Source organism: Macadamia integrifolia, chromosome 7 (assembly GCF_013358625.1).
Source record: "Macadamia integrifolia cultivar HAES 741 chromosome 7, SCU_Mint_v3, whole genome shotgun sequence".
In the NCBI taxonomy this organism is placed as follows: domain Eukaryota; kingdom Viridiplantae; phylum Streptophyta; class Magnoliopsida; order Proteales; family Proteaceae; genus Macadamia; species Macadamia integrifolia.
In genome coordinates, this window is record NC_056563.1 from 29,421,581 (window position 1) to 29,433,019 (window position 11,439).

General features: G+C 38.3%; 2 protein-coding genes across 3 annotated transcripts; one reads left to right on the forward strand and one right to left on the reverse strand.

The window, feature by feature from the left end:
- Positions 1–1,460: 1,460 nt before the first annotated feature.
- On the forward strand, positions 1,461–3,906 carry LOC122083227. Its single transcript, XM_042650954.1, has 2 exons — positions 1,461–1,938; positions 3,263–3,906. Exons 1-2 carry the CDS (start codon positions 1,744–1,746, stop codon positions 3,827–3,829), a joined length of 762 nt encoding a protein of 253 aa, XP_042506888.1. The 5' UTR covers positions 1,461–1,743; the 3' UTR covers positions 3,830–3,906.
- A 4,626-nt stretch (positions 3,907–8,532) lies between these two features.
- LOC122083703 (aspartic proteinase Asp1-like) lies at positions 8,533–11,439 on the reverse strand. 2 transcript variants are annotated; one of them, XM_042651585.1, is made up of 9 exons: positions 10,926–11,439; positions 10,395–10,512; positions 10,074–10,294; positions 9,744–9,977; positions 9,496–9,637; positions 9,194–9,388; positions 9,034–9,106; positions 8,862–8,949; positions 8,533–8,773 (listed from the first exon to the last, which is right to left on the reverse strand). In XM_042651585.1, exons 1-9 carry the CDS (start codon positions 11,099–11,101, stop codon positions 8,722–8,724), a joined length of 1,299 nt encoding a protein of 432 aa, XP_042507519.1. In that variant the 5' UTR covers positions 11,102–11,439; the 3' UTR covers positions 8,533–8,721. The 2 variants fall into 2 exon arrangements, with proteins under 2 accessions (XP_042507519.1, XP_042507520.1); XM_042651586.1 differs by having other exon boundaries at positions 9,496–9,634; positions 10,926–11,437.

Consider the following 11,439-nt stretch of genomic DNA (forward strand, 5'->3'; position numbering starts at 1 on the left):
AAAAAAAAAAAAAAAAAAGAAGAAGAAGAAGCCTAAAAGACAATGTGGCGTTGGATCTAGATACAATGAGGGGGTGAAATAACAGTCCCACGCTTCATGAAAGATGAAAATCTCACCATTGTTGATACTTCTATTAGTGCTCCCATTGGCCCATACGTTACTGTAAGAAGTACATTGTAGAAACATTTTTCCAAAAGAAATGATGAAGCATATGGTGCGGTTTGGTTCGGTTCACATTTATTTGGCTGAAACTAAAACTGCACCATGTAGTAAATGGTTGCACTTTCTGAAACCGCATCTGTTTAGTAAACGGTGTCGATTTTATAGTTTTTAAACCGCAATCTAGTGATTGGCACAAATATATGCCAAGTGAAAGATTGGGTGGATATAAAATTTTGGGCATTGATGGACCCAAAATCACTTATATGTCAAGTTTCAGTCAAAATAAAATTAGTCAAGTGAAAAAATAGCGTTTTGAATATCCATGTTAATACATATATGAGATGGTATATTGTTGAATATTATCTTATCTCCCTATCTATTTAATATAGTTGATTGTAATGTTAGTTTTCAATATAGTAATAATCAAGTTGTCGATTTGCTGGCGAAATGGGCATTTGTTGCTATAATTGTTTTTCCGATGTAATTGGACTGAGCAGTAAAGGTAGATCATAATCTTTCTAATCTAAAAACGGGGAAAAGATCACTCCTTGATCGTGCATGAGGTTTTTGCACTCAAACATAGAGGGCTGCGAAATGATGTCTCCACCCTTGTGAAATTACAAAATCACCCCCTCCTTTTTTTTTATTTATTTATTTTTAAGTTGAGAAAGCATGGCAAATGGATAGCTATGATCATTGATATGTATTTCATGGGTGATGGCTCACAATGACACTGGACGGCCAAGATCACATAATCCGTGTGCTTTCCTGGTGCCCACAATGGTTTCAATGGCTATGAAAGCATGATCAGTGTGTTTCATAGACGATGGTGGTGTCAAATTGGATTCTCAAGCTTTATATTTTAATATATTAATAATGGAAAAACGAACCATAAAAGACAGCATGCCCTTGTAGCAAGACACATGGGAGGGCAAAATGATCATCCTACCTCACATGAAAGGCGGATATACCATCATTATTGATTCTTCCACATGTGCTACTGCATTGGTCCATGGTGCAAAAGCCATGCTGCTTTTTATGGAACCCGACATATTAATATTTTATAACACTACTATATTATAGTAAAAAGAGTATAAGAACTAGAACGTGTGAGAACCGAAATCCAACTGAACCAAGCATTCCGAACCAAAGAGACAGAACCAAATACCCGGTTCGGACCAATTTACACCCTTATGATGGTCTACATTTGACAGTGATTTTTCTGATTGATTAACAGTTTTTGTTGATTTACAAAAGAGTCATAGAGAAGAGACCTGCCTTTCTAATAAGGGCAAGAACCATCAACTCTCTCCTCATCATATATGATAAGAGAACTACCTGTCCACCTACTCTAAACGGCTTATGCCTAATAAAAGGCCTCATAAAACGCTTCATCTCTAGTATCTTTCATTTTTAGATGTTGATGTGGAAGTGGATCTCCTCCATTTTCACAATTTTGTTGTCCTCTTCAATTCTATTCTCTTCTCTGGTCTTCTTCGTTCTCCTCTTGTCTCTGAAATTTGTATAACCAACCATCTGTCCCTGTCTCTTTTCTCTTTCTAACTCTTTTGTTTCTCCTTCATGGGAGAACACCACAAGCGTTCCTCATCAGATTTCCAAACCATCATTGGTGTCCCCAAAGGTTCTTGTTGCATTAAAGATGCCTGCAAGGCCTACAAATCCATGACGACAAGATGGTATCCTGATAAGAATTCTTCTTCCACCAAAGCTGAAGACGTAACCAAGTTAAAAACCCTTAAAGAAGCCTTTTTTGAGGTAAATGATCATCAGATGCTTCCATTAATTGCTATATATCTTTATTCATGTCATTACACATATCCATGCATCCATCTTTAATTTTTTAGAATATATTAAAATAAAAAAAAATAATAATAATAATGATTGGGCATACCCAGATGATTGCAAAACATAAAATACTAAGACCTTTCCCACCTTCGGCATTGCCATCAGCAGGAAAACCCAGATGCCCAAAAAGCTTATTAAAACTTATTAAAGCTAAAATTAATGACATTGTCTGCTTTGGACTGAGGCCCATAGGGTTTCAAAAAAGAGTTTACATGGAAGGGTTAGCCCTTGCTTATACCACAAGCTCTCTCAACACCCAAATGATGTAGGAGGCCTCCTGTCAAGGAAGCTTGTTGCGTACGGCAACAATGTTAAGGCCCGAGAGGAGCATTGCATTTATGTCATATTGTCCACTTTGGATTGAGGCTCAAAGGGTTTCAAAAAAGAGTTTACATGGAAGGGGTTGGCCCTTACTTATAAGCCACAAGCTCTCTCGACACCAAAATGATGTGGGAGGCCCATTGTCGAGGTAGCTTGTCGCGTATGGTCCAGAGTTTCCATGGATGGCATCAATGTTAAGGCCATATAGGAATGTTGCATCCATGTGATATTGTCCGCTTTAGACTGAGGCTCACATGGTTTAGAAAAGTATCTACATAGGGTTTCAAAAAAGAGTTTACATGGAAGGGGTTGGCCTTTACTTATAAGCCACAAGCTCTCTTCACACCCAAATGATGTGGGAGACCCCTTGTCGAGGGAGCTTGTCCAGTATGGTCCTGAGTTCCCATGGATGGCATCAATGTTAAGGCCCACGAGGAGCGTTGCATCCATGTCATATTGTCCGCTTTAGATTGAGGCCCGAAGGGTTTCAAAAAAGAGTTTACATGGAAGGGGTTGGCCTTTACTTGTAAGACACAAGCTCTCTTGACACCAAAATGATGTGGGAGACCCCTTGTCGAGCGAGCTTGTCGAGTATGGTCCCGAGTTCCCATGGATGGCATCAATGTTAAGGCCCACGAGGAGCGGTGCATCCATGTCATATTGTCCACTTTGGGCTGAGGTTCGCACAATTTGGAAAAGTGTCTACATGGAAGGGGTTGGTCCCTACTTATAAGTCGCAAGCTCTCTGACACCCAAATGATGATGTGTGACCGACTATCTTACTCCCCTGTCCTAGCTCTTACCACAACAAAACCTATATCTTGTCTACATAGAACATCTCTCTATGCATCTCTTTTCAAGTTCTTATAAGCAACAAACAAGAGGATAGGATGCTAATGTGTATGGTGGTCAGGACTCCAGAGACAATGGAGGAGGGAATCATCCTTCAACTACCGATCATATCTTCAAGCAGCATCAGAGCGTCGACGATCAGTTCTACATGCCATCATTCCATTCGAGGGACACAAGCCGGAGATCTAAAACCCCATCTCCAATGTCTGGCTCGCTCTCAAGAGGCATGAGTCGGAGGAGCACCAACTCCAGCAGCCTTAGTGAGCCACAGCCTCTCTCAAGAAGCATAAGTCGAATGAGCAACACAAGCACAATACCCACTAGACAGGGTGAACCGTCGCCGCTCTCAAGAAGCATAAGCCGAATGAGCAACAGTAGCACAAGCCCAGGCAGCGAACCACCACTATCGAGATGCATTAGCCGACGGAGCAGCACCACCCCTATCATGTTCTCCTACTCGACCGCAAGAACTAAGCCCCCACCGGTGGAGAAGCAGCTAGAGTGCACCCTAGAGGAGTTGTTGAAGGGATGCACCAAAAAGATCAAGATAAAAAAAGATGTCATTACTAATACCGGGTACGTAATTTTTATTTTTCTTTTCCTCCCATGCATTGAAATAATACATTGATGGTTTCCTATACTAGTGGATGCATGGCAAATGTCATAGCATGTATATAAAGAGATATTTCTATTTATTATTATTTTTTATAAATGATATATATATATATATATATATATAGATTAAAGAGATACAACTCAAAAGAGGGGAGAGATCCCTTCTAAAAAAAAGAAAAAAAGAAAAAAAACATTGAGGGGGATGGATGGTTCCATGTCTATGGTCATGTGATATATCTTCTAAAAATAAATAGTAACTAGGGGCATGGGTGGATGCATCAAAGGATTGATTATGCATAATTTCAGGAATAGAATATCTGATTTTTTCTCTTTCGTAATGAATCAAGATAAAAATATGCTGATATCCGTGTTGTAGAAACTTTGTTGTTATCAGGTTCATAGCTAAAGAAATAAAAGCTTGATGGATATTTTAGAAAACACTAAAATATAAGAGGATATCTGTAAATCGGAAGGGAAAATGAATCATTCTATTTCTTCGGCTGCGAACCCTAGTAGCATGAAATGTCTTGCCACCAGAGTAGTAGCAATTTTTTTCTGATCACATAGGGCATACATGGTTTTTGAACACCAAAAATGGTACTTGAAAATTGGCCGTGCAAACCAATCTTTTGTGTTGTATCTTCCTGATTCAACAAGAGAATCTACAATCTGATTTTATTTTTATTTTATTTTAATATATATATATATATATATATGCAATTTTTAGGTTATCTACTAGTGGTAAAGAAATCATGCTGCTCTCCAAACCCTTTTGGTCACTTTTCTTTTTTTTTCTTTTTTTACCTATCAGTTATTAAACTACAATTTCATTAATGGATGAAAAGATACAAAAGAAATTACTCATCTACAAGCTGAAGGGAGCATGGGCTGAGAGGGAAATCATTTAATTAGTTGCTACTAATATGATGATGAGTTTATTGTTATGGTCCTATTGCATCATTTTTATAGAAAATGCTGTATCTCAACCTAAAATTAGAGAGAAAAAGATGATTCTTGATGACCTGACACAGTTCTTTGTGGCAGATTGATTGTTCAGGAAGTGGAGACACGAAACATGATCCTCTCAAGCCTGCCAACCCCTCGAATGCACAACGAACGTTTGAGAGGAAGTTGGAGTGCATTTCCTAATGTTGTCAACCGTCCAATGTGCCCTATAGGTCCTAGCACAATTGAGAGGATTTGGGTCCCCTAGTCACATCTGACGGCTGGGAGCATCTTGGGTAAGCACCACAACACACACCCCATGGGACTCCCAACTATCGATTGTACGATAGACATCCTGCACGACTGAAGAGGATCTGAATCCATGAGAAGGGGGCAGGGTTTCAAAAGCCCAAAAGTATTTAAGTTAATTTGTTGAAAAGGAATATCTTAAAACTGGTTTTGGAGTTGGTGCTTATCATTCATCAAAGTTCAATTCACTTTCTGGAAGGAAAGCGGTTGGGCCTTTCCTTAATCCTTACTGATTTAAATAAATATATATATATATATATATTTAATTCTTCACTAGGGCAAATCCTATTGCATCGCATGGAAATGATGACATCATCATCTTTTGTTGACCGACCAAAGTGGTTGAACCGGGTGGGTTTGAGCTAGGTGTGGATGTCGAGAAATGGACCCCTCCCTACTAACCCAATTTTTTAAAGGGTCGAGCCGGCTCTCCTTGAACCCAACCCATAATTGGGTATATTTGGGCTGTCCTGCTTTAAGTTTTTATTTATTTATTTATTATTATTATTTTTTAAACCATTTCTCTTTCCTCCTTTCAAACGAAAATCAGAAATCATAATAGACATCAATGCTCACAAACCTATTACTAAGATGCGATAGTATGCTTTGACAAGCTCGCATGCTTATAGATTGCACACACGGACTTGTAATTGGGCTCATTCAGTTGATTCTTTATATAAAGATAAGACATTTTCTTTGTTGCAGACTAGTTCATACCAAAGAGGTTGAACCAAATGACATAGCCTTGAAACTGGTTTAACCTAAATGGGTCTGATCCATAGTTAATGTTTTTAAAAACTGGAGGGTTAGACCACTTGGATCGTCAATCTTTTTACCTTTTATGATCCAATTCCAAGTCCACTATAAAAGGACTCGTGGACTTAAAGGGTCCCACATTTAAAGGTCTAATCTGTAAAAACTAGGTTGCGTTTGGTAACTCTTTTGGAGAACAGTTTTGGGCAACAAGTGAGTGAGATCTCCTTCATAGTAGGTCTAAAGTATTCACTTGTTGCCTAAAATGCAAACCTTTTCAATACTTTGGTCACCAAGTTTTGCAATATTATGGTTCCAATGGACCAAATCTTTTTCACACCTCAAGGGCCCTTTCCCTTTAGCCTTCATCCTTTCTTTGGAAATTGAAACCGCCAAAGTTCTTGCTTTTAAACCTCCTTAGGCAAAAAGGCTTTCTGTTCTAGAGAATATTTGCAAATTTGAACATAAAAAGGCCATAAAGGAAGTGATTCTACAACTTAAATCTTACATTCTTTCCTTTTGTTATGAACTCTAATATTCCTTATTCTAAAGGTGACCTTGGTATAAACAAATGATTTGCAAGGAAAAGTAGTCATTTTTTGATGTCTCTCAAAAGTTACTAAAAAGCTTGGTACAAGGGGTTAGGAGAATAATATTTTTTTTTAATGAAAAGTTAACAAAACGCGTTATTCCTAGCCATTGTACTCGTATAGGTTCCATTTGGTTGCAAGAAAAACTAAAAGAAGAGAAGGGAAATGAAAATTTTAAACTAGAAAAGAAACTTTTGTAATTATTATTCAATATGATTATATTACTAACTCAATGATACAATTGTATATTTGGATGTAAAAGTTCACACTATTTTGCATCTAAAATCCCTTGAATTTGGAAAGTAAAATGAAAATGGCATCTAAAAAGCACCATTACTAAATATGATAAGAAATTTAAGTAATTCATATAATCATATTGGATAATGATAAACAAGTTTTGTTTTTTTTTTTGAAATTTTGTACTTCATTTCCCTTTAATTTTCCCTGCAACCAAACAGAGCCTAGGGTTAAAAGCTATTTCTAGCTATTTTTCTCTATTTAACCGCATTATTATAATGAGATTGCCTTATTTCTTCATTGTATTTTTTAAAGGATTTTGAAAATTATTTGATCAGGACTTACCATTATGCCATTCATTGTCTTGAAGAGTTTTGAATATATGTGTGAAATGAGAGGTTTTGCACTTATAAATGAAAAAGTAAGTCAACTTTAACACCCCCCCCCCAAAAAAGTATATTATACAAAATTCTAAAAAAATAAGGTTATAAATTATTTGACACCTTAAAGTGTGTCACAAAGAAAATTCCGATAATGTTGTGATGGTATATACACATGAAATTAAGAATCTATTTTGCAACATTAATTCACATTTAAGTGACTGTTGCCCCTATTATTAAAGCTCCTAATCTATTTAAAGATCGTTCAGCGAAAAAAGAAAATTATTTAAAGATCATGCAATCAGTCGAACTCAAACTAAGACTGATCCCAATTAAATTGGTTCAGATACACAAATCTTGCTTTATCATTATTATTAATCTGATTAACCAAATGGACATTATGTGATCCCACCTGTGTCCATATTTAGTTATCAATTGGACCTCTTGCTAGGCTTCTTACAAAAAAAATTGAATTAAATTTCAATTTCCAACCCTTTCCCTCCCCTTCCTCTAAAAGAAAATCCTTTTTTAATTAAATCAAAAAATAAATAAATAAATAATCATGAAATTTCACTAGCGAAGTAGGGGTACAGATCCCAAATGGATCCACTATGTCCACCAAAGCCTTCCATTTGGTCAAATATCATGATCTTATGAAATCAATGACACTAATTCACGAACAATTGTGACTTTCTTTAAGAGAAAAAGGGTATTCCATGATAGTGATCATAGCCTCTAGGCCAAAGCTCTCATATGGCAAGCAGCGTTTCCGCAAGACCAACGAGCGATAGTGAGACATGTTGACTCAAACCCACAATCAACCGACTTAAGCGGTGATGGGCAAGGGCTTCCTTCCACTATGTTACCAACCCCATTAGCTGACTTTTATCTTCATAAAGTTTCTTGAGATTGGTTCACCTATGGAAGCCTCTATGTACTAGCCAACTGTATGCTTCATGAGACGATAATTTGATAAAGGAAAGCTAACAACTCAACCAATGGGGTGGGGGGCTGGGATGGGAGGGACGGGGGACTCTTTTAGAGAGACAAGAGAGGCAGACAGAGTGCTGAAAAATACGCTAGCGTGCCAAGCCTTTTCCTTTTGATAAATCCAACTGTTCAATAGGAAAGCATGGTAAACCAATTTCTTTAGTTGTTTTCCTGTATTTCAGCTCTCTGCATTGTATGCATATAGCCCTTAGAAAGCTTTAGTCCTTCCAGTTTCAGAGACTTGACAAGTCTCATTTGTGGTTCCTCGATGAATGTTACTGTTTCAAATATTGCAGGTGATAGGAGGTTCATGATCATCATATGGGTTGTAATGCTTTTGTACAGACATGCACGCAGCGAAAAATTCTGTTTGAATCCAGATCTGTCTTCTTTCTTTTGTAGGAGGAAGGTGTAGATGCATTTTCTTGTCACAACTAGCTGCAAGAGAGATTCTCTTTGGTGGAGGGGGGGGGGTATTCTGTTTCGTCCTTCAAGACACCACAAAACATCCCTTTTGTAACAAACATCTCTATTAATTTCTGAGATGGGAAACTGTTCCCATAGACAATTTTTACATTGTAAAGAAATCTCTGAACCCCTATGAATTGTAATATATGTATATATACATTGTCTATTCCTTAATATTTGTCAAGGGGTCCGAGATTTTGTTGCAATCCAACTTATTGGTCTTCCTGCAGATCTTATGTTGCTGGATAGGGCTGAAAGAAACCTTCATCAGCATCAAGATCCACTCTGTTAAAAACAAGTCATAGTGAGAATGCTCACTGTGTGCAGAGAGCCACATAAAAAGGAAATAAATCACTAGTGGACAGTTCCAGACTTGGGATGCCTGTTGCAATCTGCAGGGATCCATCCAATTTGCTGCTTCTCATTGTCATAAATCACCATTTTGTTCCGCATGGAAGTATCTGCAAACAGAAATTATTAGATGGAAAATCAGCATCCATAGGGAGCTTTTCATCTGCAGGTCTTGAATTCTGAAAGGGAATTACCTCCAATGAGGTTGATAGTATCAAGTCCAACTTCGGTGCCATTCAGAATTCCCAAACAAACATTGCCATCTGTCTGAGACAGATAGAATGAAATGAGATTTTACAGTCCTAGTTTGATCTTTGTATTCTCTTCTTAAAAGTGTAAAAGCTAAGTACTTACAGAGATAATCAGATAAGATTCAGGGGTAATTTCAAACTGAGTTTTCCTGCCACCACCAAAGCTAAGTACTACAGAGCTGAAGTATGTCTTGGCCTCTCCTACAGATTTAAATTGTTTTGCTCTTCTCCAGCACAGAGGTAATGTACTGTCATCAGCTGCTTCTCTAAGTGGTTTTCCAACCAAATCTTTCTTCACCTGAAGAAACACAAAAACGGATTCGGTCATTTTCCATACAAAGGTGGATTTAAATGAGAACTCAAAAGGGTTTATATTATTAGCTATCAACTCTATTGTCAACCCACCGCGGATATTAAAGCTTGGTAAGCCATGGAATTGAAGTAGGTGTAGGAGCTCCCACTATCAAAAATTGTTCGAAGACCACTAACACCAGTACGTTTCCCTCCATAACTGAGTTCAGCAGGACCAGGGGAGTAGTGTTTGCTGCCGGAAATAATATATGAATCAATACTAAGAAGAAAAAAAAAAAAATCACAAATTGGATTCTACGTAAGAAACAGGGGATAAAGATCAGGGAGTTTCAGAGCTATACTCTAAAGTATTTAGTGACATTGGTGTCCAAACAACCCCAGATGAAGGCACAACATCATCACCAAAGAAAAGGTACCCTCCACTCTGCCCACTCAAACAGTGGCCGATCACATTCTTTGTTAATCCCTGGCTTTTGAGCTGAGATAGGATGCTGCCTCCGCCATTACCAAGGCCCAGTACTCCATCTGTGGGACACACAGATCCCGTACACACACCTTGCTGATCATAACCACATCTGTAATCAGAAGCAATTAGAACCAAAAAAACCCATTACTGATAATGTTCAGAAGAAGGAAGATTTGATCATGAAGAGAGAGAGAGAGAGAGGTACCCAAAGGCCAAACGGGGTGTATGAATTGATCCATTGGTCAATCTGAGTGGGAAGACATCCTTGATGAGGACACCAAGGGAGGAACCCCGATCAGCGTACACCGTGTTGTAGTCGCATTGCTCATTTGGGTTGTTGCAGTTTTTGGAATCAAGCGAGGCACAGATTTGTTCTTTGCATAATACCAAGTCCCTCATGTTGGGTTTGTAAAGAGGGTGAGGCACCTGCCCAGAGAGAGAGAGAGAGAGAGAGAGAGAGAGAGAGATGTGGTTAGTCGAAATGGCTGTGTTTCTTTATTATATGAATGAATTCAGGTGTGTATACCTTGTCGCAGTGTTGACAGGGGGCATCGCATTGGAGCCATGTGAGGTCACTACCTGTGTCTAAATCGAGGTAATAAGACTTGGGTGGGTTCCCAATGTTGAAGGTCACATAGTACAATCTGCAACCAAGAGTAAATGTCAAAGAACAAGATCACAACACCAGTTTTGCAAGATTGGAGGAACTAGAGAAAGAAATTGAGGTGATCGAAGAGAATTGCAGGAAGTTCCCAAAAATTACACTCAACCACTGGCGGAACAAACCAGGAGAGTCGCAAGACACAAAAAGAAAGTTCAATCAGTGATCGAATTTGATAAGAAATCGCGGAAGAAATGCAGTACAGGGAAATGGGTCATTAAACGCAAAACCCAAATCAAATCACTAATCAGAAATTGTCAAACAAGATTGAAAGAGAATGCAAACAAGATTGATTTAATCAACCTCAGCTGAAAAACCTCCCAAGAACCCAAAATCCCTGCATTGTTTCTATCCATGAAACAACAAATCTATCTTGATTTCAAAACAAATACGTACCCATCAGGATATACATTTCCTTCAACACGGAAAACAAGGGAAGAGCCCCCACCATTCTTGCCAGACGACGATGTTGATGGCTTTTTGTTCTGCCACCAATTGCCTGCTAGAGAGCGATCCCAAAACGTCAGAGACAGAACCAAGATAAGTAACACCGACCAAACCTTCTTCTCCATGGCAGATAATTTGTCTATACTTGCTCGATAATCTCTCCTCCTTCCTTCCTGTATCGAAAAAAAACCAGAGATATTGATGGGTTCTATCAGGTTGTTCTAACAACACAGACTGATTCTCACTGTATGTAAGAAAATAACAGAACAAGATTATCCAAGACTGTCAATTTACAAGTAATAGACTAGATGTGTTTGAGAAAATGATATAGAGAGAGAGAGAGAGAGAGAGAGAGAGAGAGAGAGATGGAACGCGTTTGAACTTAATTGTGGGCCTTTGTCTGCGCTCGAAAGTCTCTTACGCGGGGCTTGCAGTCTTCGGTCGTCGTAATCACCACAGATGT